The 27,943-nt window shown below is 35.3% G+C and overlaps 2 protein-coding genes and 1 pseudogene across 2 annotated transcripts; 2 read left to right on the top strand and 1 right to left on the bottom strand.

Annotated features, from left to right (window-relative positions):
* The first annotated feature begins 694 nt into the window (after positions 1-694).
* Positions 695-4,206, top strand: LOC116134946 (G-type lectin S-receptor-like serine/threonine-protein kinase At4g03230). Its single transcript, XM_031420935.1, has 7 exons — positions 695-2,036; positions 2,323-2,475; positions 2,594-2,802; positions 2,875-3,085; positions 3,203-3,440; positions 3,550-3,700; positions 3,784-4,206. The coding sequence occupies exons 1-7, from the start codon at positions 695-697 to the stop codon at positions 4,081-4,083; spliced, it is 2,604 nt and encodes an 867-aa protein (XP_031276795.1). The 3' UTR covers positions 4,084-4,206.
* A 2,520-nt stretch (positions 4,207-6,726) lies between these two features.
* Positions 6,727-9,111, bottom strand: LOC116134070 (annotated as a pseudogene).
* A 17,702-nt stretch (positions 9,112-26,813) lies between these two features.
* LOC116133176 lies at positions 26,814-27,453 on the top strand. The gene is made up of 2 exons (XM_031419165.1): positions 26,814-26,930; positions 27,025-27,453. The coding sequence occupies exons 1-2, from the start codon at positions 26,814-26,816 to the stop codon at positions 27,451-27,453; spliced, it is 546 nt and encodes a 181-aa protein (XP_031275025.1).
* The last annotated feature ends 490 nt before the right edge of the window (positions 27,454-27,943 follow it).

Genomic DNA, 27,943 nt, shown 5'->3' with positions numbered 1-27,943 from the left:
AGTCAACGGGCAATTTCACCTTCTGTTAGCTATAATTCACTAAATGTGGATATACATTTATCTCACACCACATATACAAAGTGAAACTTGCAGATCAGAGTTAACATAAGATCATGTCGCTTGTAAATCAACTCGAAAATCATGTGGATGCCAGTAGAATTTATGGCCACTGGTGAATGAGCAAACGACTCAAGTCTTCTGCTATGAAGAAAACTCTGTAAGTAATTGCTTACACCCTTCTGTAAGAACTATCGTTAGATGCACTAAGATTCAGATGTTACGTACTGTGGTCATTTTATATACATTTTTGTTCTGTTTTCATCTTCCATTCTGTTCTGCGAAAGATACCTTAACATTGAATGATTCCATTAGCGATCAAAAGAATAAAACTCTGTATTTTTGCTCTTGCACTTAGTACCAAATGCCATATGAAAAGTTTAACCACAGTGTTTCAAATTAGACCATTGTTAAAATTTCGGTTTCATAGATGCCCCAGCTTCCGCTTCCTTTTGAAGTTCTGTCAACAACGTGTTGAAGCATTTGCCTATTAAAATTAAGCATGAGTGGTAATAGAGAAAGAAAAGGGTGTATCCACATGAATTGCTAATCAGATAGCAGAGGCGCATTGAATTACCAAGAGTAACTGAGCAAAATTGTTGCAAGAATTGAAGAACTGCTACAGGACAGTACAAGGATGGAAAGGCCCGAGAGAAGAGTAACCGTTAGATGGCCTCCAAATCCAAATAACCTGCCATCTACCATCTGCTTTCTGTACACGATTTTGTCATGTTCCTTTGTTCTATGTTGCTCTACTAGGGATACTATAACAGTAGACAGTTTGCTTAAAGATGGAGAAACACTTGTGTCAGCCGGAAACAGATTTGAACTGGGCTTCTTTAACCCAACTAAAAGATCTGAAGGTAACAGAAGATACGTTGGAATATGGTACTACAATTCAAATCCACGAGTAGTTGTATGGGTTGCCAATCGGGACAACCCGCTTCCAGTTTCTACAGGAGTTTTTGGTATTGCAGATGATGGCAATCTCAAGATATTCGACCCAAACGGAACTGTTCATTGGGACACAAAATGTGAAAAGTCTCCCCCTCTATCCCGGGTGGCCAAGCTCATGGATTCTGGAAACTTGGTTCTCACTGATGATCGTTTGGCGATGAGTTCATGGGAAAGCTTTAAACAACCAACTGATACATTTCTTCCCGGCATGAAGATGGATGAAAATTTAACATTGACTTCGTGGATTAGTCAAGATGATCCGGCAGTTGGGAATTTCACGTTTGGGGCTGTCCTAGCTGACAACCAATATCATATCTTGAGAAAATATCTTCCATACTGGAAAAGTGGGGAGCCCGGGAAATCCTTTACTGAAGATGAAATGCCTCCCTTCATAACCAAACTCTTATCAAATTTGAGCCAGAACCTGAATGTCAAACCTTCCAATTCCAAATCTCCCTTTGATAATATAAATATGTCAACCATTGACCTTAATAATTCGAGGCTGACTATGAGTTTTACTGGGCAGATACAGTTATGGAGCAAAGATAAAGTGAAGGGATGGTCTTTGATTTGGTGGAAACCAAGAGACAGATGCGGTTTAATAAATCATTGTGGGAATTTTGGCATCTGTAATAGTAGCAATAAGTTGGAGTGCACATGTTTGCCAGGCTTCATGCCAGTGTCACCTGAAAATTGGGATTCTGGAGACTATACAGGTGGATGCCAAAGAAAAACTAAATTTTGTCCCGGAAAGGATTTGTTCTTAAGTTTAAAAAAGGTGAAAGTGGAAAGTGAATACTCCAAGGTTCCGGCCACAAATGAAACAGACTGCTTGGAGCAGTGCCGTAACACTTGCCAGTGCCAAGCATATTCATATGATGAACCCAAAAACAGCACACGAAGAGGCGACCCAACAAGTACTACCACGTGCTTGCTTTGGACAGAGGATCTCAGTGGTATTCAGGAAGAATATGGCAATGATGGTCCTGACCTCCATGTCCGTGTGGCAGCTTCTGACACAGGTATCTCTCACCCCCTAAAAAAATGTTTGAATTACCTCAAACAATGACAATGGCCGATGAGGTAAAGGTATCTTATCTAATTAATAAAAATACACAAAAGAAGTAAAATTTCCTTCCAACTGGTATTTATTTTGAAATCATTTCGGCCAAACGTATTTTGTTATAAATATTTGTATATTCTTTCAATTGCATATCTTGTATTTGTCTTTGACATTGGGAAATGTGCAAAGGTTATTTCTGTATACATTGTTATATCGAAGTGAGGCAATTCAAATTCATTTTGTAGAAAATGGTAATACTACGCAAGATGGAGGTGGTTACCCAAAGCGAGGAAGGAAGAAATGGACGCTGATTGTTGGAGCGACTGTTGCCGGTGTGATACTTTTGTCTTCCACCACTGTCTATTTTTACTTACGAAGAAAGAACGTCGAAAGGCAAGGTAACTAGTATTCATTGAGTACATTGCACTTAAAAAACTAATTATAATTGAATTATTTATGGGTTCTTCCATTTAAATAGCACATTGCTGAGATATGCTGTTAAATTTTTTAACTCAGAAAACAGGGAAAGCATTCGACAGAATATGGCTGCTCGTTTCTATGACAGTGCAAGACATGTCAAGGACTTGGTAGAAACGGACCAATTTAAAGAAGATAAGAAAGGCATAGATTTGCCTTTCTTTGATTTTGAAAGCATACTAGCTGCTACAGATAATTTCTCAGAATCAAACATCCTCGGAAAGGGGGGGTTTGGGCCTGTTTACAAGGTAAATATTCACAGGAGTCATCAGTACCTCTAGTCATATGTACAGTCATTCTCATAACAAATTTGATCGCAGGGTAAGTTTCCAGGAGGTCAAGAAATTGCTGTAAAGAGGCTCTCAAGCGTTTCAGGACAGGGTTTGGAGGAGTTTAAGAATGAAGTAGTGTTGATTGCAAGGCTTCAACATCGTAATCTCGTTAAACTTTTGGGTTACTGCATAGAAGGGGGTGAAAAGATTTTACTCTATGAATATATGCCCAACAAAAGCTTAGACTCCTTTATATTTGGTAAGCCACGAGACTAGCATGTCCGAACTATCTATTGATCAAACTTATATTTTGCTTTATTGAAAATTACCATAGTCACGGACATATGTTTTTTAATATGAAACAAAAAAATTTCAGGTCCTACACTCATTGTTTTGTTGGACTGGGAGATGCGCTTCAACATCATTTTAGGAATTGCTCGAGGAATACTCTATCTTCATCAAGATTCTAGGCTAAGAATCATTCATAGAGATCTGAAAACAAGTAACGTATTACTAGATCAGGAAATGAATCCTAAAATATCTGACTTTGGCTTGGCCAAGATTTTTGAAGGCAAACAAACAGAGGGGAGCACAAATCGAGTGGTCGGAACTTAGTAAGTTTTCACAATTCTCCAATTCAATTGGGAAAAATATGTACAATTGTAATTAATCCAATAAAAATCAATAAATCATGGTAAAATTTTATTATTTTAATTGATGCAGTGGCTATATGTCCCCAGAGTATGCATTAGACGGATATTTCTCGACCAAATCAGATGTCTTTAGCTTTGGTGTTGTTGTACTTGAGATTGTCAGTGGAAAAAAGAACACAGGATTTTATAACTCAGAAGAGGCATTGAGTCTTCTAGGCTATGTAAGTGGCTAGCCCTGTATTACCATGTAACTAATTCTCCTTTTGGCCAATTTCTTCATATTGTTTCAGTTTAAAACTTTCAGGCGTGGAGATTGTGGCAAGAAGACAAGGCACTGGATATAATGGACCAAAAATTAAGTCCAAGTTTCAACAAAATTGAAATTTTAAAGTGCATAAATGTTGGACTCTTATGTGTGCGAGAAGACCCAAATGATCGTCCCACCATGTCCAATGTTGTTATCATGCTTGGCAGTGAAACTGCGACCCTTACAACTCCTAAACGACCAGCCTTCGTTTTAAGGAGAGGGCCTTCCACTTCAGCCTCTTCCTCCAGTAAACTAGACATTAATTCCGAATTGACTGTTAGTTTAACAGGTCGATAGTTCTTATTGTCTTTGTCCTTTTATTTATCAATCTGGAGAACTCTTGTGCATCAAATAACTGTTCTCTACAGAAAGTTCAGGTTGTGGTTTATATCCCTTAAGTTTCATTATTGTAGGGATTGCCTCTTGAAGTATCAGATGGCCTATAATTTCACTAATATGAATTTGTAATATCATGATCCAAATATCACATCTAATATTAGGATTCAATTATTAATTGAGTCTCTTGAGTATTAACTCTCTTGTGCATCTCATCTCATACCTTTGTTTTTAAACATCTGTTGTTATTATTAGCTATATTATTTTTTATTTCCTATCGATAGTTTCCTTATATCTGCTAAATTAAAAAGTTTATATCACGAGAGAATCTTCATATAGAGGATATACGTACATGAACATGATCAATAAATAAATAAATAAATAAAACTTCGTTAAAAATTTTTTTTTTTATATAATTCTACTGTTGTTTCAATAGGGTTCATATGATAATTAAAACTACAAGGAAATATATGATATGTCACAGTAACACCTATGTGTTCAATATCTTCCACTTTCAAAAAATTAAAAATAAAAGAAAAGAAAATTCATACATTATACATTATGTGAGGAGTCTGATTGATTGTGTTCATATTTCATGCATTATATTCTTTGATTATAATAATGTTTAATATGAGATAGTTAACTAGTTTGCATTATATTTGAAAAAAAAAAAAAAAAAAATCATTCGTGCTTAATACATTTATACACCTTAATTATTTTTTAGGCGTATTATCATCAACCTCCCCTGAGGTTTAAGGGTTGCTAATGAACTCCCTGACGTTCCAGAAATTCTCACCTACCTCCCATGGATAGTGGATACCGTTTTTTAACATTATATTTTAACGGTGACTGTTAAAAGTCGATAATACCCAAAGTAACAAAATCTATTTGGTCCTGGCGCTTTCAATAATTCAGGACTCTTTTATTTCAAGAACTAGTGAATATGTCCTAAACAATTAACTGTTACCTCTACAAGACTACAAAGAATTCATTACAACTCGGAATCATTTTTGTAAATCTCATAAATAAAGTCAATAAAACCAAAAAAACATTTCCATAGCCTATTTTAATTTTTAAATAATATATATCCATTTAACATTATGTAACAAATATACATCAAACCCAACACCGGTGTATTCATATTAAATCCCCTGAAAAGATTTAAATCGAATTATAAAATTAAAATCATTCATAGTTGAACACACTAGTTCTTCATCGACATCACTTCACGGCAACCAGAGTTAAACTTAGAACAATTTTGAGGGAGAACAACATTTTCCCAACCAAGCTTTGGCAAAACGACACTTTCCGACCCTTCAAGTTTCAAAATGACACTTTCTCACATTTCTTTAGGTTCTATTATGTTTTTCGTTAATATTTTATTGAAAAGACAAGAATACCCTTAACTATTTGATTTTTATAAATTTTATTATTATTTTTTAATTAGCCAAAAAGTCAAATATTAAAAGGTTAAAAAAGAAAAAATAGTTAACTCCACCTAAAAAGTTAGGAGTAATATTATGAAATTGTTTAAAGTTAAATTACTTTAATATTTATTTATTTATAATTTTGTCAATATCTCATCACTATTATTCAATAATCTATTAAATTTATAATGATATTAATAGAAAATACAAACAAAACCTGATGAAATGTGAAAAAATGTCATTTTAAAACTTGACAGGTGAGAAAGTGTGGTTTTCGCCAAACCTTGGGTGGGAAAATGTCATTGTCCACAATTTTGAAACAAAATTCCAGAAAAGATGAATAATAATAAATAAAAAAAATTCACAATTACGAAATCCAAACGTCAAAATCATATACATAAACCACCTCCTAACCCCTCTGGCCAAGTCGACCAGCCAGAACAGCCAAATCTAAGTGACATGGCCTCACCAGTGCAGATTCGTTAAGAGCAATTTTTCATTTTATATCCACTCAAAACCAAACCAAACCAAAAGCCAAGAAGAACTAGGGTGAGGCAAAAATTAAAGGAAAAAAGAAGCAGCATATTCATTAGAAACTATGTGTTGTTCAAGCAATTCATCAAACACTTGTTCAACAACAATAACAACTTACAAAAATTGAAACTTTGTGTGCTTACAAAAGCCGATAATACATTACAAATTAAACCCACCCACAAATTAAGTTAAAAAATATCTAAAGTTTTGAACAAAGAATTAAAAAGAACAAACATGTGTGGGTGATGCGTTTTACGAGATTGGTGCTGGCTGTGAGAGTGGAGGGTGTGTGTCTCAGTTCTGGGTTTTGGGGGGTTGATGTGTTGCTGGCTACTGGTTTTACTAGGCAGGTTAGCGGCTTCCGGGTTTTGCTTGGCAAGGTCTGTTTTCGGCTGTCGGATTCTACCAGGCGAGGAGTGATGCCGGCTGCTGCGTTTTTCTAGACCAGGAGTGTTGCAGATGCAGAGGTGCTGGGTCAGTGGTGGATCCAGGAATTTCACTCGATAGGGGCAAAAAATAAACAAACAAAAAAAAAAAAATTAAACCAATCATAACTATACTTTTTTTTTTTTTTTTCATTAGGATGAACTTCAACAAAAAAGTTACAAAATACAAATACATATATTCAAAAAACACAATTTTTTTACAATTGTCCTCGACGAGTTTTCATATTCTAAAAACGTTGGATAATCATCTCATCGTCAATTGTATCAAATACATCTTTCTCAATATAGGTGACCAAACAATCATTCATCCATTGATCTCCCATTCGATTGCGTAACCGACTTTTCACAATATTCATTGCAGAAAAAGCCCTTTCAACGGTCGCAGTCGCAACTAGTAAAACCAATGCAAGTTTCACAAACTTATACATCAATGGATACAAAATGTCTTTTTTAAACCAAACTGAATTCTTAGCCAAATCACCAATTCCTTGTAACTTAGCAAATTCCTCACAAGAATGCATGTCAATAACATAAGTCCCAGCCTGGTTCTTAAGTATCATCAACTCAAATGCAGAAAAATCAGATGGATAAAACTGGGCAAAACGAATCAACTTATGTTTGTCAAAAGCAAAGAATGAATTACTTGGATCTAAACATGCCATACAAAGAAGCAACTCAGTACTAACCTCAGTAAAAGGAGTGTTAAGTTCTTGAAGTTGCATATCTGTCACAGTATAAAACAATTCAACTCGATAGTGATGCAAATTTGTCATGTGCTCAACTCTCCGTCGTGGCCACCCTCGAAATGCAAACATATCATCCATATTCAAAATGGAAATATCATGCTTTTGGCAAAATGAAGAAACTTCACTCACCAAAGATTCCCATCCTTCATCTCTCAACAATTGTAACCGTTGTTTGGAAACTTTGACTAGAGCCATAGCATTTACAATGTCTTGATCTTTTCTCTGCAATGCTTGTGACAACTTATTAGTAATTGCCAATAGACTTTTCATCATATGTAAGTTAAATGCAAAATCAAAGGAATAGATTAAATCTAATAGATTACATGCTTCACCCTTTTGTTCAGGATTTAAACCATCTTATTTAATAACCTCAAGCACATCGCCCACAGAGGATAACAAAAGGATTAAGTTGATCAATGTCTAATAATACGAGCCCCAACGTGTATCCCCAACTCATTTTAGACTTGTCTCTTGATTCAAACCTCGTCCCTTGCTAACTTCACCAATTTCTAGTGCTTGAACAAGTTTATTAATTTGGCTCTCCCGAAGCATGTCTTGACGCTTGCATGAACCTCCAACAACATTTATCAGATTAGTAACCAAGCTAAAAAATGAAGCAATAGAAATGTGATTTTTTGCAACAGCTACAAGTGTCAACTGAAGTTGGTGAGCAAAACAGTGAACATAATAAGCATATTCATTCTCCCTCAAAATCAAACTTTTCAGACCATTAAATTCTCCTTGCATATTACTTGCCCCATCATAACCTTGTCCACGTAATCTTGACAAACTCAATCCATGTTGACAGAATAATGACTCAAGAGCCATCTTAAGTGATACTGCAGTTGTGTCACTAACATGTACAATGCCAAGAAATCGCTCAAGTACATGACCCTTTTTATCTACATAACGTATAGCAATAGCCATTTGTTCTTTAATTGACACATCACGAGACTCATCAATCAAAACTGAAAATATGTCATCTCCAAGATCACTAATGATAGCTTTTGTGGTTTCATTTGCTGCAGCATTCACAATATCTTTCTGAATCACTGGTGCTATCAATTTAAGATTCCCAGGTGCATTCTTCAAAACAACACTCTTAAAATGTTCATTATGCTGAGCTAGAAAATAAAGAAGTCCGAGAAAGTTACCTTGGTTCTTTGAGTCTTCAGTTTCATCATGACCACGAAATGCCAACCCTTGACGCAAAAGAAATCTAATGCAAACAATGGATGCAGTCAAGCGAGTTCGGTATTCAGTCCTAACTTGATCTGATTGCTTAGATAGAGCCACTTCAATATGTTGCTTTTGATTCATTAAATTCACACAACTCTGTCGTGCTTGGTTATGAGCACTATTTGGCTGGCCAACATGAATTTGAAAGCGTTCTGGTTTCTTCCAATTACAAAATCCCTCACTAACGAAAGCGTCACTACCAGCTTGGCTTATAATGGAAGGTCTAAAAAGATAACAATACAAACAGAATGCAGCATCTTTGGTCACACTATACTCAAGCCAATCGCCATACACATCAAACCAAGCAGGATTAAATCGACGATATCCTTTTCCAAATTTTGTCAGTGGAAATGCATGATTTCGAGGCTGGCAACAACTCTTTTGCAAGTAAAATCTTCTAATTGCATCCCTATAATTAGGATGATAATGATTGATTTTAGGTCGTAGAGCTGGATCAGATGGAAGATCTTTCAAGATGGCTTCAAGTTCTACATGACTTTCTTTTAATGGATCATTTTCTTTATCATTGGCTTTACTTTCTTGGACTGATGAGGATGATTGATCTATTGCTAATTTTCTTTTGAGAAATTTATCCATATTGCATACCTAATAAGAAGTTTTAAACAAATAAAACAATAAGGAATTGTACAAGATTAATAACCTATAGTGATTTACATACATAGTAATGAAAAGACAATAAGACATATATAGTAACCCATAGTGATTTACACACATAGTAATGGAAAGACAATAAGAATGTGATATTTTGTGGGTTTGAATTCCTTTTAGACTCATTTAACATGAATCATGCATATTTATAGAAAAAAGAAGTCAACTCCTTTATAAAATTTGACTTAGTCAAGTAATTTAATGAGGATGAAAGAAAAGATACATAAACAATGATTTCTCAAGCTAATCTTTACAAACAATAAATAATTAGTTGTTTATGTTTATAAAGTTTAAAAAGTTTTTGATATTGTCAACAAAGAACTGTTATATAGTGTAACTTTGACCTTTATTGAAGAGAAGACTCCTCTTGAATCATCCCTACTGGGACATGCAAATGTGGCCATGGACCACCACTCTCACTTTTTTAAAGAAACTTTTAAGCCCCTCAAAATTCTAACCCCACTTCATTTTTTCATTATCTTTTCTCATTTTTCTAATACATAATAGTATTACTTTATTTTAAATAAAATAAAAACTTAACTTTTCGTATGGAAATCTAAAAATTAACTAAGTCTCCTGTTCTTAAAAAGCAACACTGAAATAAATACAGAAAAATTGAACCATACTGAGAAATAAATGAAGAAGAAGGGATGAATGGGTTCTGTACTGAAACTGAAAATTCTGGAGGGTCCAGCTAAGCAGTGAGATAGAGCTATATATTGGTTACAATCATCTAATCTTCATTTCGTTTATACTTTGAATCAATAAATAAATAAGTGGGGCCGTGGGGGTCATGAGTAGTTTCCAGTTGAAATTTATAACCTGTACTGATATCTCTGGAGAACAAAGTTACACTTTTGATAAACATGGCGAAAAGGAGATTCACAAATTCAAGTGGGGACCGTGGGGTTGATTCAATAAAGGCCATGCAGAGAGTTTTGAGAACTCTTTCATTTTTATTTTTTTGCCTTTCTCAATTGAGAGGATTAAAATTAAAATACACCTACCAAAGTAACCAAACCAAACTTATTTCTCAACAATAATTAAATTAAAGAAACAAACTAGAATGATACATCTAACATGATCCAAGTTCCAAATCCAACCATCAGCAATAAATGAGGCCTAATTCTTGATGAATGAATAATTTATTTTTTTGTCCTGTTTTTCATTGTGCGTGGGGACGTCTGGGCATTGTTGCATTGGCTAAATGGTAAGGGCCCCTTCAATTTCAAAGACTCTGGTTGGCCATTAGGAGCAAGATTCAGATTTAGTAAATCACAAATTCTAAATATATAGTACTCAATTTTATTGGAAACTACAATAATAAAAGCTCTAAAACTGTAAAACATTGAATGAATAGAGAAAATTAGGGATTTAGCCTTTAGGATTAGGGACATTACCTTTTGATAAACTGATGAAAAGTACTATTGGAGTGTTGGTTCAGCCGTTCAGACTTGGAAGGAGAGTTTGGTGAGAGTCAGAGTCTGAGAGAGACTTGAGAGTTAGAGCACCTGCACCATGAGAGAAAAAGGGAAGAGAGAAAGAGGAAAGAGAGGTTTTAGCGTGTGTTTTGTTCTAGTACTGTAAGAGTTCAAAAACCAAAAAAGCTTTTCATTTCCCAAAATGTCAAAGTTATATACTGGGCAGAATGTCAAAGTCTTGTGGGGGCAGAATGTCAAAGACTTATAGGGGGTAAAATGTAAATAAATATAAATATTTATAGAATTTGAAGTTTTTTAAAGTTTGAGTGGGGGTTAGGGCTGGTTAACGAACTGAGCCGCTCGCGAGCCGGCTCGGCTCGGCTCGAGTTCGGCTCGTTAACGGCTTGGTTCGTCAGATAACGAGCTGGCTCGACTCGGCTCGTGAGATAAAATGAGCCTAGTTCGAGCCATAGAAGGCTCGGCTCGTCAGGCTCGCGAGCCGCGCCTGCCTCGAAAAAGCGGGGTGTTTTTTGAGAATTTTTGAACTATTGAGATTTAATTGAAAATAATGCAAACAAGTTTTAAAAAATAACAAAATGGCCCCTGTTATTAAAATCCCCAAATCGCAAAAAATCAGTCACAGTGGAACCCTTGCCGTAAAATTTGAATCAAACTCCTCCCAAAGTAACGATTTTCGGCCAGATCTTGTTCATCTTCGTCAGCTTCGCGGGATCTTCGTGGGATATTGTTCATCGTCATTGGACCTTCAGCAGCCGTTGGATCTTCGTTAGAACTTCGTCTTCTTCATACGAGCTTCATCAGATCTGAATGTTCTTCGTCGGATCTGAATCGTCTTCGTCAGATATGAAGTTTCTTCGTCGGTTTGTCATCATCTTCGTCGAATTTTCGTCAGACTTTAATCGGTGAGTAAGGGGTTTCTTCGTCGGATCTTGTGCTCCTTGTTTTAGGATTATTCCTGTACCAATGGGATGATAATATCTCTGGAATATTTGCGTAGTTCAACTAACCTCCATTGATATTTTTGTGAAAGAGCCCTGTGTCATGTTCCTTTCTAAGCCATTAAGCACAATATTTTATGTGTTATATATTTTTCTATATTAATTGTTTTTCTTGTTGGATTTTGAATCATTTTTAGTTGCCTTTTGGAAGTCTTATGCAAAATTTGGAGATTTCCAATTCTTTTCTTCGAGATCAATCTTTGGTGTACAAATGTGCCTGAAATTTAGTTGAATCATTGTTCCTGCTGGAAGTTCTCGGGACGAAGGGTGGACAGCATTCAGAAACATTCTGGCAGAAATTAATGAAGCATCGCGGCTTTTCATATTGCCCAATTGGTCAGTTGTGATCCAGGAATTTCACTCGATAGGGGCAAAAAATAAACAAACAAAAAAAAAAAAATTAAACCAATCATAACTATACTTTTTTTTTTTTTTTTCATTAGGATGAAATTCAACAAAAAAGTTACAAAATCAAATACATATATTCAAAAAACACAATTTTTTTACAATTGTCCTCGACGAGTTTTCATATTCTAAAAACGTTGGATAATCATCCATCGTCAATTGTATCAAATACACTTTCTCAATATAGGTGACCAAACAATCATTCATCCATTGATTCTCCCATTCGATTGCGTAACCGACTTTTCACAATATTCATTGCAGAAAAAGCCCTTTCAACGGTCGCAGTCGCAACTAGTAAAACCAATGCAAGTTTCACAAACTTATACATCAATGGATACAAAATGTCTTTTTAAACCAAACTGAATTCTTAGCCAAATCACCATTCCTTGTAACTTAGCAAATTCCTCACAAGAATGCATGTAATAACATAAGCCCCCTGGTTTTAAGTATCATCAACTCAAATGCAGAAAAATCAGATGGAAAAACTGGGAAAACGAATCAACTTATGTTTGTCAAAAGCAAAGAATGAATACTTGGATCTAAACATGCCATACAAAGAAGCAACTCAGTACTAACCTCAGTAAAAGGAGTGTTAAGTTCTTGAAGTTGCATATCTGTCACAGTATAAAACAATTCAACGACTAGTGATGCAAATTTGTCATGTGCTCAACTCTCCGTGTGCCACCCTCGAAATGCAAACATATCATCCATATTCAAAATGGAAATATCATGCTTTTGGCAAAATGAAGAAACTTCACTCACCAAAGATCCATCCTTCATCTCTCAACAATTGTACAGTTGTTTGGAAACTTTGACTAGAGCCATAGCATTTACAATGTTGATCTTTTCTCTGCAATGCTTGTGACAACTATTAGTAATTGCCAATAGACTTTTCATCATATGTAAGTTAAATGCAAAATCAAAGGATAGATATATCTAATAGATTACATGCTTCACCCCTTTGTTCAGGATTAAACCATCTTTATTATAACTCAAGCACATCGCCCACAGAGGATAACAAAAGGATTAAGTTGATCAATGTCAATAATACGAGCCCAACGTGTATCCCCAACTCATTTAGACTTGTCTCTTGATTCAAACCTCGTCCCTTGCAACTTCACCCAATTTCTAGTGCTGAACAAGTTTATTAATTTGGCTCTCCCGAAGCATGTCTTGACGCTTGCATGAACCTCCATTATCAGATTAGCAACCAAGCTAAAAAATGAAGCAATAGAAATGTGATTTTTTGCACGGCTACCAGTGTCAACTGAAGTTGGTGAGCAAAACAGTGAACATAATAAGATATTCATTCTCCCTCAAAATCAAACTTTCAGACCATTAAATTCTCCTTGCATATTACTTGCCCCATCATAACCTTGTCCATGTACTTGACAAACTCAATCCATGTTGACAGAATAATGACTCAAGAGCCATCTTAAGTGATATTGCAGTTGTGTCACTAACATGTACAAAGCCAAGAAATCGCTCAATACATGACCCTTTATACGTAACGTATGGCAATAGCCATTTGTTCTTTATTGACACATCACGAGACTCATCAATCAAAACTGAAAATATGTCATCTCCAAGATCACTAATGATAGCTTTTGTGGTTTCATTTGCTGCAGCATTCACATATCTTTCTGAATCATTGGTGCTACAATTTTAGTTCCCAGGTGCATTCTTCAAAACAACATCTTAAAATGTTCATTATGCTGAGCTAGAAAATGAAGAAGTCCGAGAAAGTTACCTTGGTTTTTGAGTCTTAGTTTCATCATGACCACGAAATGCCAACCCTTACGCAAAAGAAATCTAATGCAAACAATGGATGCAGTCAGAGAGTTCGGTATTCAGTCCTACTTGATCTAATTGCTTAGATAGAGCCACTTCGATTGTTGCTTTTGATTCATTAAATTCACACAACTTGTCATGCTTGGTTAGCACTATTTGGCTGACCAACATGAATTTGAAAACATTGGTTTCTTCAATTACAAAATCCCTCACTAACGAAAGCGTCACTACCAGCTTGATTATAGAGAAGGTCTAAAAAGATAACAATACAAACGAATGCAGCATTTGGTCACACATACTCAAGCCAATCGCCATACACATAAACAAGCAGGATTAAATCGACGATATCCTTTTCAAATTTTGTCAGTGGAAATGCATGATTCGAGGCTGGCAACAACTCTTTTGAAGTAAAATCTTCGAATTGCATCCTTATAATTAGGATGATAATGTTGATTTTAGGTCGTAGAGTTGGATCAGACTGAAGATCTTTCAAGATGGCTTCAAGTTCTACATGACTTTCTTTAATTGATCATTTCTTTATCATGGCTTTAATTTCTTGGATTGATGAGGATGATGTGTCTATTGCCAATTTTCTTTGGAAATTTATCCATATTGCATACCTAATAAGAAGTTAAACAAATAAAACAATAAGGAATGTACGATTAATAACCTATAGTGATTTACATACATAGTAATGAAAAGAAAATAAGAAATATATAGTAACCCATAGTGATTTACACACATAGTAATGGAAAGACAATAAGAATGTGATATTTTGTGGGTTTGAATTCCTTTTAGACTCATTTAACATGATCATGCATATTTATAGAAAAAAGAAGTCAACTCCTTTATAAAATTGACTTAGTCAAGTAATTTAATGAGGATGAAAGAAAAGATACATAAACAATGATTTTCAAGCTAATCTTTACAAACAATAAATAATTAGTTGTTTATTTAGTTGCTCCTAACCCCTCTGGCCAAGTCGACCAGCCAGAACAGCCAAATCTAAGTGACATGGCCCGGCCGGTGGAGATTCGTTAAGAGCAATTTTTCATTTTATATCCACTCAAAACCAAACAAAAAGCAAAGAAGAACTAGGGTGAGGCAAAAATTAAAAGAAAAAAGAAACAGCATACTCATTAGAAACTATGTGTTGTTCAAGCAATTCATCAAACACTTGTTCAACAACAATAACAACTTACAAAAATTGAAACTTTGCGCACTTACAAAAGCCGATAATACATTACAAATTAAACCCACCCACAAATTAAGTTAAAAAATATCTAAAGTTTTGAACAAAGAATTAAAAAGAACAAACATGTGTGGGTGATGCGTTTTACGAGATTGGTGCTGGCTGTGAGAGTGGAGGGTGTGTGTCTCAGTTCTGGGTTTTGGGGGTTGATGTGTTGCCGGCTGCTGGTTTTACTAGGCAGGTTAGCGGCTTCCGGGTTTTACTTGGCAAGGTCTGTTTTCGGCTGCCGGATTCTACCGGGCGAGGAGCGATGCCGGCTGCTGCGTTTTTCTAGACCTGGAGTGTTGCAGATGCAGAGGTGCTGGGTTGAGGCGTTGGATGCTGGGTTCTTCTGGGATGGGTTTACTTATTTTAATTTATTTTCTTAATTTTAGATTTTATTTTATAATTTAAAATTCCTAATTACTTTTGATTGTGTAATTTTTGGTTTTAAATTCTTTTAGCTGTCAAAAGACAGATTTGTCCCTTTATTTTAATGTCTTACCGTTAAAAGACGGTATTCAGGAGAGGTACATGAGAAAAGTTAATACTTGAGGAGAGGTGGTTGTGATTACTAGAAGATTACAAGGTTAGGGAGTTTTTAACTAAACCATAAACCTCAGGGGAGGTATTGATAATGTGCCTATTTCTTTACCACCTAGGATATGAGTATAAACTAATATTATGTATGTCACCAATTAAATTGGTGTTGGATTTATATAATAAACTGCTATAAATATGAGACTAATAAGGGGTTGTGTTCTTACTCTTACTATGTTAATTGTTTTGGTGCCACCCATATGTATTTTTTTTTTTTTTTTTTTTTTGAAAAAGTGAGAAGAGAACCTGAGAACTTTTTACTCTACTATTCATCTACTATTGTTGTTGGTGATGTATTTTGGTTTGTATTTTTATTATTCTTTAATGAATTGCCTATGTTTATAATGTGTGTTCATGGTTATGGAGATATTTGTCAAACATTGGACAACACTATATATAATCTTTATCAATTCTAACCGGTTTAATCAAGTATGATCCTAAAATTGGGGATAAAGTTTTCATCCCTAGTTATATCTTAGGGGGCGTTTAGATCATATAATGTTTTATTATGGGGAGATGTTATATTAACGGAAAGATAGATCATCATGAAGATTACTGAGAATGTTTAGAAAATGTGTTTAATTGGTTCGAATAAATTAGTGAATAATATGCTTGGTTGGGAGGATAAATGGATGGGTAAGTTATATAGATTACTAAATTGCCCTTCTTTTTAAATATTAATATAATATTATTTATTATTATTATTATTTTGAATTTTTTTTAACCCCTTATGTTTGAAATTTTGCTAAAACACCCTAGCCATATAAAACTTTAATTTGTAGCAATATCACCCCCACCCACCCCAAGCCACTGCCGTCGACGATCGACAAAATGGTGCATGACGGCCATGAAATGACCATGGATTTGTGATCCATGGCCGGAAATGGCTTTGCCGATCCATGGCCAACCATATACATAGCCACAAATTTGGCTGTGAAACAGCCAGATCTGGCTGTTTTTTGCCATGGATCTACCAAAAAAGGCTTTACCAATGCACGACTAGCCAAATCCCTCCGGTCGTGCAGCATTACGGCGATAGACATCAGCAGTCGGCAATGGTCTTGGGTGGTTGGGGGTATTTTGTTAACTTTTAAATTTTTTTATGTTTGGGGTGTTTTAGCTAATTTCTTAAATGTAGGGGGCTAGGTAATTGTTATTTGGTAGACATTTGAAGGCAATTATGTCTGAAATGGTATTTAATTAAGGGGAATATAGGGATAAAAATCATATTACTCGGTAATCTTTTAATCCCAAGGGTGGGGGAAGGTATCGAATTACTCCCTACCTTACCAACAGTAAACGCTATTTGTAATAAAAGATTCCTATAATATTTTATTACTTGCAAACCAAACACCAGAATCTTGCAAAATAAACGAAGATTAGCCCTGTTATCTTATATGCCCCGATCGAAACGCACCCTTAGTATGTTCTTTAAGGATAAAAGTTCTACTTTTCAACTATTGGAGCAATATTACTTAACTTAAACCTCAAGGATGAAAATGTTTTTTCCCCTAAAAAAAAAAAAAAAAAAAAAAAAAGTCCTATTTATTCCACGTTTAGGAGGGCAAGACGTTGCTTGATATCTAACTTTTAGGACCGTAAGAAAAAGTATAAATAGACAAAACGTAGATGACCTTAACCTAGGCTGTAGATAAGGTGTTGGCCGAATCAAGTTGCTCACGAGCAGCTTGAGTGCCCATTCCAGGTGAGCCCGAGCTAGCTAGTACTCGACTCAACGGCTCAAGCCTCCACGAGCTTGAAAGGGTATATATGCATGTTTTACAAGTATAAGGGGGTTTATTTAATTTTTCATTTTACATATAAAATTGAAAAAAATCTAGAAACCCTAACTTCTTCTTCATTTGCTGACTCACTTCTCCTTCTCTTTCCTTCTTCTTCACTTTCTTCTTCCTTATCCCTCTCTCTTTTTCTATGCTTTGATCATTCAACTAATCGCCAACGATTGAGGTACCTCCATTTTCTACATCTCCTTTTTCTTCTCCCGATTCCCGAACTTAAGATAATGTATATTTATTGTATAGTGCAACGTCCCTTATGATAAATTCCGATTTCAGATTCCGAGCAATGTGGAATATTATCCAAAGTACATGGTTTACAATAAAAAATAACAGTTGTTTATGAGTTGAGTGGCCCTATAAATAAGGTTGTCCTCTATCGGGAAAAAGTCGATTATAAACATATTGAATATAAAAACAATATAACTAAATGTCAATAAAATAACAATATCAACAATGTGATCACGTGTAGACGATCCTTCAGAATGATAGGAAAAGATCCGGTAAAGAATACAACCTTAGGATGAATGTCGAGACCTGTGCAACACATAGTTTCCTTAAAACAGATTTGCCTCTTTCACTCGGGTGCCCAAAGATTTGAGCAGCGTCTATTTCCTAGGATACAACGACAGATGAATAGCAAGAGAAGCACCACTCTTCTATTCTTAGGAACTGAATAAAGCCTTAACTCCAACAAAAAAGAACCTTAAAAAATTAGAGAAAAATAAGAGCTCTCAATTTTTGAGTGTTTCTAAATGAGAGGAAAAACACCTTTTTATACTACTTCAGGTGGGACAAAACATTGAATTCCACCATTATTTCCAACCTTTTCACTTTCCAGCTTTAAAACCTTCTCCATTAATCCACTAACCTTTCATCTTTCAAATTCCCAACTTACACCACCACATCTCATTTCATTCAATTTAATTAATAAATTCCAACAATCCCCCACATGAATTAAATTGATAGATCTAGACATAAGACATAGTGATGGAGTTTAAACGGTTGGACTTGCATAGGACAGGTAGGTGTAACCCTTTGAACCTTCCTTTGTGAAAGTATCACTGATTGATTAGTAGACATGATGTCCTTGACCTAATTTGTCATTTATGTAAATGATGACATATTTCACACATGAACTCTCCCTGACATTATTCAGTTCTCATTATTATGTTCATTTTGGCCATGAACATACTCTGGTTCAGCAAGAAGTTCTTAAGAATCAAGCCCTATACAATTCCCTTTAGAAGCGGGCCTACTTCTTTCTCACATAGGTGATCTCTTTAAGAGTAACCCACATTGCTCTGCTCAGATACCCAACGCATAAGAATCATTAAAAGATTTTGCTTAACCTTATTCCTTATTAGCATCACTGTTTCATTTAATAATAGGAACGAACTGAGAGTAACTCTCACAGTGATCTATCTAAGTGTTTATAATTAAGTTATCTCTTCAAACCTAAATCTTGGGATATTAGGTTGGGTTTCCATTATATCAACTTATTATTTCATGGGCTTTAGTCCTATTCCTCTTGATGATTTTTCAATAACCTCTCTATTTAACCCTTTCGTTAACGAATCCGCTAAATTATCTTTTGACTTCACATAATCAATATAGATAATTCTAGTTGAGAGTAGTTATCTAATGGTATTATGTCGACGACGTATATGTCTAGACTTACCATTATACATATTATATATATGTCTAGACTTGCTTTGTGCCCTTCCAATTGCAGATTGATTATCACAATGAATACAAATGGTTGGCACAAGCTTTGACCACTTTGGAACATCCTCTAAGAATTGGCGTACCAATAGGTAATGAGCTTACAAAATGCAACTCGCTAAGGATTGCTCATAGGTATGTTAAGTTTTTGTATTAGGTATGATCTCCTCATCCTCCTAAAGATTTCATAAGTCATTGATTCGTGACAAGTGACAAGTACCTATGCTGTAGAATCGACTCAATAGTTAACACTTGGTATGCTAATACTGCACAAACCTAGAGTGCCTGTTCGCGCCCAGAGTAGGCTAAAGCAAAAACCTATGTGGCTAAAACTAGAGGTCGTGAATATAGTAAAAGGCCACAAGCACTAACATGAGGTCGGAATAACTGGGATCAAAAGAGAGATACATGAAAATACCTATTGTAGAGTTATTATCTTAACCAGTAAGGAAGCAAAATGAAAAGTTTGTTCCATTAGATCAAAAAGGAATTACAAAGGGATATGTACATGTAAGCAAAAAAAAAAAAAAAAAAAAAAAAAAAAAAAAAAAAAAACAAAGAGAAAAAGGGAAAAAGAGATTTGCAATCATTTCCTCTCTTCTCAAGGATCTGGGACAACAGTTTTCTCTGAGCATACCACTTCTTAAGCTCTTCGTCATAATCGGACGGGATCATTGAGTAGTCAAGATTCAGATAAGCTTCACAGACCAGCTTAAAAAGTTTGAAAGTGAGGTCTGCAACTTCCCTTTTGACATTGTCTTTGAGGTTTTTCGACTTGTTTTAAGGTCTGCGACCTCTTTAGCCAATGTCTTACTCTCCCATCTAGCTTCATTTACAGACTGTTTCGCTTCCTCCATCAACCTCATTGTTGCCTCAAGTTCTTTCTTGAGGTCGCTAGATTCAACTACTGCCTAGTCTTGTTCAACCTTACAAGCCATCAACTGATCGCTCATGAAATTTGCGTGCTTGTCAAAGTGATCACGCTCTCATTCGACCTCTTTTATCTTTCTTTCAGCAAACAACAAGACTGTGGCAAGGCAGTTCAGCTATCTATTCTTGTCCTCAATTTCTCGTGACATTTCTTTCATCTTTTTAGGGATGTGATCTCTCTCTTCGAGTTGTGCACACACGACTTCGAGATCTCGTTGCACCTCAGCAAGTTCTTCCTTAACTTTGTTCAATTTTTCTTGATTAACTTTCAATTTACCCAAAGGAGTAAAGATTTCTTTGAATAGCATAGACACCACTGCATAGGCCTACAAACGAACAATTGAGTTAAACTTACAAAAAGACACAAGCAAATGCCCGAGACAAATCACTAAGTACCTGGCTATGCAATTCCATAAAACGCTAAAGAAGGGTAATACGGTTATTCCTCTTCAACTCTCCCCAGAACTCCTCAGACAAGCAGTCCACCAATATGAGCTTAGGGATCAACATGTACTCTAAAAGTTGTCTGTTATTCCTTCGGCAGTCACCTATGACTCTAGAAGGCCTTGGAGATGTAAGACCTGATTGCCTAGGGATTGAAGTATCACCACCTCTAAGAGGAGAAACAACTCACTCCACAGGGACCTCGCGAGGAGGAACAACTCGCTTTTGGAGAAGGAAACGTTGACAAACGCAAGGAGTATCCTCACGATAAAAACAAGGCATGTTCAATCTCTCCCTGGGAACATGACTAGTAGAGTGCTTCTTTCTTTTCTTTAGATCTAGGATCTGAATTTTCTCTCATTTCTCTTCCTTGGTGAAGGGACTCCTCAACTTTGGAGGTGTCACCGATGTTTGACTGCCTCTACAAGTTCTAGCAGTAGGAGTCCCCTTAGAGAAATAGGAGCTTCAACTCGCTCCAAAGTCTTCGTATGTTGAAACCGCTTTTCAGAAGCTCATTGGGATGAAGTATCCGCAGATCAAGGAGAAGGAGAAGACTCCATGTCATATGTTCTCAGTTTGCACTTCAGTTTACGATGATCGGACAACGTTTTCTTTTTCATAGGAGGGGTTGAAGGGACCTCTTCAGTTTGTTTCGGTAACTTGGGGATATGAAGAGTTACTCTCTTCGCAGGTTTGGATTCTCAATCAATTCCCTTCGAGGGAGTTTTTGGTGAAGTCTCTGTATAGTCAAGGCAAGTTCATCAACTATCAACCAATGCAAAATCAAAGACACAAAGGAAATCTTATTTTTGCGAACTAGAGCTACCAATGTATCCAAAAACTTGTGTTTCATTAACTTATCAGCAACAAGTAGATTCGTTATATTTTGAATCCCTGAGGAAATCCCACTAAATCGCTTGATCCTAGCACAATCTGTGAGTTAGGTTAAGTCTATTGCACAAGAGAAAAATACATCCCGTTAACGGAAGCATAACTAAAAAGACCAACAAAAAGAAAGGAAAAGAGGGGGAGGTTGCAGGAACCTACATCCACCTCTAAAGTTTTTGATTCTATCATATTTAAAGAAAAAGTGTTTAGACTCCCAGTCTCCAGTATTATTGGGAGTACCAACCGTTCTGTTCAAACCTTTCGCTGCACGTTTGGTAAGGTAATTTGTACATTTTCCCGTGTTGGGTTTCAGAGTTGACACATGGACGACTTCTTTCAATGTGAGCTCGCCCAGACCATGCTCTTGGTATGCAATGTACATACCAATAATGCATCAGTACAAGTTAGGGCTCAACTATAGGTGCAATCCCGAAATAATCTAACACCACCCGAATAAAGGGGTGGAGTGGTATTCCCATGCTGCACTTTAAAAGAAATTCAGTGGAGCGGTATCCAGGAGGAAGGCCGTATGCAGGATAATTCGTCGAACAAATTATGGGCAATGTAATCCCATATTGGGACCTTATTCGTTCAAATTCTACCTCCGAAAGGTCGTAGGTGTAAATGAACCTCGAGCAGAGAGGTGGCAAGAAGAAGAACTACCAACCCCATGCCTTTGGCTGCTCTCGATTGACACATGAGTAAACTTGGCAAAAAGGGCAACACTTCTTGAGCTGCCCACATTGGTCCTGGAAGTACTAGCTCCCATTCCTCTCCTGTCATTTCTCCTTCTCTGTTGCACAGGAGTACCCTTTAGCAGATATCCTGTGGCAAAAGGAGGGGCAGCATGAATAGGAGACTTTGTCTATCTCTAAAGGCCCTTTTACTCTTTCTGACAAAGCCAACAAAGAAGAAGATGACGAAGGCTCACCGTTGTCTCCTTCATTATAATGACGGACATTGTCAGAAATATTATCGCTCATCTCGTGAGAAACACACAAAGAACCAATTAAAAAAAAAAAAAAAAAGACTCATTTTATTACCAAAACCTAAAACAAACTCCCACTACACCAATGGTAGTATAAACTCGGTATACTCATACACTCCTTTACCCACGCATGCAACAACAAAGCTCACAACCAAACTTCTACTAGAATGAAAAATATACAAAAGAGAGTACAAAACTTTGATATAATGGTACGGTAGAGGTGAAGATCCTGAAGGAGAGGGATCCTTAGAACGAAAATGGTGTTAAGGTTCTTACTAGACGAGAGAGGGAGAAAACGAAATTTGATAAGGAATGAGAATAGATAAAACCATTCAATTTCCCTCTTAAATACTTGTCCAAAAACACATCCCTAACCATCCATTTACCACACGTGGACACAATTGGAACACATGTGACCATAATCAAGGAAGTGGGGGTAGGTAACTGGCAAAAAACTTGGGAGAACGTATAACCTCCTGATAAACATTAAATGTCCGAAAAGAGAAAGTCGTTTTAGGTTTGCATATACTCATTATACCAACCGCGCTACATTAAATGCGGTCAGATGTGTCCAACTAGCGGTCAATCATATCTCGAAAGATAAAACAAAAAGAAAGAAGGTCAACAGTCAGAACCCCAATGGACACTATAGTCTCAGGATACAAAGCATTGACTTAGACAAACAATTCACGAGAAGCTAGGGCTTGAGATGGATGATGTTGCTAGATGTTCCCCACCAATCCATAAAAATAGCTCGCAATTCTATAATTCATAACAGCTTGTAATAAGAGTTTGTTATCAATAACTCATGGATACTAATTAGAATTCGTTATAGTAGCTTGTGATGAGCAGCTCACACACATCAAGAGGAGCTCGCTAAAATAGCTTGTGACAGACAATTCGTAGGTACAGGTCGTCAAGGGTAAAGTTTTTGAAGCTTGAGTTCGAGCTCCGAAAACTAGGGGGTAATTGTTGGATGGTAAAGCATGCAAAATAAAGAATCGACATGTGTCCTCAAGGTGGGTCCTCATTGAAAGATGGAATACATGGAGAGTGATGCATTTGATACTATAACATGTATATTCATATTTTGCAAAAAAAATCAATCAAATTGAAAACAAGTAAGGTATAACTTGTTACCTCAAGTCCTTAGCAACCTTGGAGACTTTTAATTTCAAGAGAAATTAAACAAAAGAGTATCCACACCAAGGTAGAAGAAGAATTAGGCCAAGAGAGATATTTAGGGTTCTTAGAGATTTTGATCTCTACACAAAAATTGATATATCATTTTCTTTATATATGTAGCCTTGTAAACAATTCAATAATTGTTTTGGACTTCCTTAAACAATTCCATAATTGTTTTTGGAGTTGTAAATAATTCCATAATTATTATGAAGTTGTTAANGGGGGGGGGGAGGGGAAGGGGGGAATTGTTGGATGGTAAAGCATGCACAATAAAGAATCGACACATGCCCTCAAGGTGGGTCCTCACTTAGTAGAAGAAACTTGCAAGGGAAGGAACAAAGACACCCTTGACAGAACCAAGTGCCCTCTTGCATGAAGAGAGCTTCACCAATACGAATGCGGCCTAGTTATCTCTCCACGTGTCTGCTTGCATGAGAATTACTTCACCCATCAAAACAAGAATGCAGCACCACATGTCCAATTACATGTAAACTACTTCACACTCAAGATTAGCTCCAAAACACTATAAATAAGGGGTCCTCACCCCGCACAAGAGATACATCAACATCTTCTTACTCTAAGAACCATTTTTCTTTGTAATCTCAGCAATAAAATACTAGTGGATGTAGGAATTGCTTATTGCTTTCAAACCACTTTAAAAATCGTTCCTACCCACTTTTTATTTATTCTTTTGCATTTATTACTTAGCACATCACTCATTTTCTACACACAAATCTCACTAAATCCATCCAATTCACGATCTTGCAAAGATCCTTTGCGTAGACTTTTTGAAGGCTTGCGTACTTCTCGTTCGTATGAAAAATCGCATCAACACAATTAAAGATTCATTATGAACTTGAAGAGAGGTTAGGGTTTACAACTTTAACTGAAATAACAAATGCCCATAAAACAAGACGCACCAAAAACACTAAACAAAGACCCAAAAAAGCTTCGATTGCTCAAAACCTTGCTTATAGCTACAATTTCACTAAAAACCAATCAATTTCATCTGAAAATAACAAATAAATGCTAAACAAAGCACTAAAATAATTAGGTTTTATACCTCCAAAGCTTGCTTATAGCATCTAAACTTCCTCAAACTCCTCCATGCTCTCAGTCGGATGAAGAGAAATCTTAGAATAGGGTGAAGCTATTTTCTGTTGGAAATTAGTAGGATAGGCCAAAGTTAGAGCAATAAAAAAGTCATTCCTCCAACCGTCGACGGTTCTTTATCTCGTGGACATCAAACAATTCGATTTTCAATGCAATGGCCAAACAATTCTCTTTGCACACCTGAATGTGCCAAGATTTTACTTTTTCATCTGCCAAAAGTCCATTTTACCATTTGCCCTTCCTTCATATCCACTTGGCACCCTAGGGACACTATGCTGTAATTATTTTAATATTAACTTTTTGGATTAGTTTTACGAAACCCCTCTTATCAATTAACTAAATAAGGATAAATACCATTTAAACTTTTAGGAGTTTGTATTAGTTGTGAAAAAAATAAAAAATAACATGCTTATATAATTGTGGTTATACAATCCTTTTAGATTAAGATTCCTCATAAATCTTTCCTAGATTTCTTTTTATGATAAAAACAAGCCAATCTTAATTAAGAAAATAATCATAGACATGCATTTTGTGTATGGTTTAATGTCGCATATAATAAGGGTATTTTTGTCCAAAATTTTTATTAATAAGGGGTAAAATTGTAACAAAAATAAAATTACCAAACAGGTGTTTTTATGAGCTTATAAGCTAGTCAAAATTCTAAAATTAAGTTGACCTATTTGTTTATAATTTTTTTGGGCTTATAAGCAAAAAAAAAAATAATAATAATAAGTTAGGAGGAAGGTACTTTTTTTTTTTTTTTTGCTTATAAGCTAGTTTGACCAAGTATATTACCACATTACCCTTATTAATTTAAAAATTCTATCATATACCCTTATTTTTGTGAAGGTAAAAGACAACATTTTCACTGCAAAAATCTTCTTCCTTGTTCATACGAAGGGTTTAGGGTTCATTGCTTTCTTTTCATCAACAAGGTAAATAGATCGAACTCTTTTCAGTAATACTCTTTCACAATAATCTTTGTAAAACCCACTTCAGATTACGTTTAAATATCCCCATTTTAAGCTTTGTTTTTCAATTCAATTTTTTTCATTTGGGTCTGTTTAAATATGATGAATTACCTTAATTGAACTTGTTAATGGTTCGTTTTTTTTTTTTTTTTTTAATTTGAGATTTTGTTCTTGTAATTTTGTAGTTTAATGGTGGAATTTGAGATGACCTATTTGTTTAATTTTGATATATTGTTGTTTCTGAGTTTCCTTCTATGATTTTTTTGGTGAATTTGATATGACCCATTTGCTTGATTTTGACTTACATGTTGAAATTAAGGTTTTAGAGTTTAATTGAGCTAAAATTATGCTTTTTTAGTGTTCAAATTTGTGATTTTGTTGTTATTTATTCTTCAAAGTTTTGAATTTGAGATGAATTTGATTTATCATTTTTAGTTAGGTTGTTGAACATGGATTGATATAGTTTAATGATCAAGTGTGGGCATGTCCACTAGAAACAGTCCAACTAGGACCATTTTTTTCTATTGATGTCTACTTAGAATTTTGTGATCGTAGAGGAAAATGATGTAGAAAGCTGTTAGTGTTGTTAAAACTTTTGCAACTTTTTTGCTTATTCTTTGTGAGAATTGTGAATTTATGTGTGGGTTCTGGTTTATTAGAGATGGTGCTGAGATAATTTGTTTTGCAGTTCTGATCAATTTCTTGTGAATGACTTTGTATGGGATATTTGATTCAATATTATCATGTTTGCACTTCAATAGATTGATTTTCCCATCTTAATATTAGATTCAATATTCCTTCAGTAGATTGGTTTGCACTTCAGTAGATAATTTGTTTTGTAGTTCTGATCCATTTCTTGTGAATGACTTTGTATGGTTTTCCCATCTTTCAATCTAAAATTCTAGATGGATAAAAGTACAACAAAAGTAACACAATCTCAAGTATCAGCAAAATGGGATGATATGCTCCACTTTAATTTTATTGAACTTTGCGAAGAAGAAATTAGAAAAGGAAATCGACCAAATTGTCATCTTATGTTGGATGGAACAATTTGGTCAAGGCATTCAATGAAATGATTGGTATTAATTATAATAGAAAGCAGATGAGAAATCATTGGGATGCCATGAAAAAAGATTGGACTCTTTTCAAGCAATTGATGCGAAGGGAGACAAGTTTAGGCTGGGATGATATGAGAAAAACAATCATTGCTAATGACGAATGGTGGAATGATAAAATAAAAGTAGTTGCAACTTTTATTTGTTTATTTATGTTTTCTTTTACTTGATAGTAATTGTTTGAAATGTCACTAATTTTCTAAATTAACAACATTGCAGGTGAATAAAGAATATAAGAAATTTAAAAACAAGGATTTGTCATTAATATGGTACCTCTATGATGCTCTGTTTTCAAATATTACTGCCACTAGTGATCGAGCAAGAGCACCTAGCCAAATTGATGCCCTCAACATTGAAAATGAATTTGCAGGTGAATCATTAGGGATGAGTGAAAATAGAGATGAAGGAATCAATGTTGATTTTGAAAGAGATGATGACAATGATGTGCTAGGAAGAAATATAGAAAAACTTGAACATGTCCCCATCAAATTCCCATCTTCATCTCTTAACAAAAGAAAAATTGGAGGAACCAATAACAATATGAAGAAAGGGAAAAGGTCGGTTGCATCATCATTGAAAGAGAATATAGATTCTCTTATTGTTATGCTTAGTGATAAGAGTACTACCGAATCTTCTAGTCCGTTCTAGCATGAACCAACAATAAAAGAATGCATGGATATGCTAAAGAAGGTGCCTGGAATTGAAATATCGGGTCCTCTTTATTTTTATGCCTTAACCTCTTACCAAGAAAGATATGAGAGCCTTTTTTTTTTTTTTTTTGGTCATAGTGATAATGAAGTTCGTTTGAATTGGCTGAAGTATAACTACATGAAGTTAGAGGGAAAGAGTCCATAGTCATTTCTTTTATTTCTTTTATGTCTTATCGTTCGGATTATTTGGTCATTTCATTTTATTTTTATTAATGTTATTGTGTTTCAAACAAAATAACTTGTTTGTTGAATGATAAATTTGTTTGGATAATTGTGATGAGTGACCATTGCGATCAAGATATTTGTTATTTTTTTTGTTATTGAAGACATATATTTGACTATTATTTTTTCATTTTTTAATTTACTGGAGCCATGGGATATTTCAAAATTGGTTTCTACTTATTACAATTTTGTGGTTGACGAGCATG

Source organism: Pistacia vera, unplaced genomic scaffold (genome assembly GCF_008641045.1).
Source record: "Pistacia vera cultivar Batoury unplaced genomic scaffold, PisVer_v2 Contig1, whole genome shotgun sequence".
Classification (NCBI taxonomy): domain Eukaryota; kingdom Viridiplantae; phylum Streptophyta; class Magnoliopsida; order Sapindales; family Anacardiaceae; genus Pistacia; species Pistacia vera.
Note: the sequence above shows the minus strand (reverse complement) of the source record. Positions and strands in the feature narration are given on the sequence as shown.

What these genes read in the sequence shown, in the direction of transcription:
- LOC116134946 (XM_031420935.1), top strand. Translation starts at nt 695, where the DNA reads ATGGAAAGGCCCGAGAGAAGAGTAACCGTTAGATGGCCTCCAAATCCA. An exon ending in TGTGGCAGCTTCTGACACAG is followed by an intron (nt 2,037 to 2,322) that starts GTATCTCTCACC and finishes TTCATTTTGTAG; the next exon opens with AAAATGGTAATACTACGCAA. An exon ending in AAAGAACGTCGAAAGGCAAG is followed by an intron (nt 2,476 to 2,593) that starts GTAACTAGTATT and finishes TTTTTAACTCAG; the next exon opens with AAAACAGGGAAAGCATTCGA.
- LOC116133176 (XM_031419165.1), top strand. Translation starts at nt 26,814, where the DNA reads ATGAAAAAAGATTGGACTCTTTTCAAGCAATTGATGCGAAGGGAGACA. An exon ending in GGTGGAATGATAAAATAAAA is followed by an intron (nt 26,931 to 27,024) that starts GTAGTTGCAACT and finishes ACAACATTGCAG; the next exon opens with GTGAATAAAGAATATAAGAA.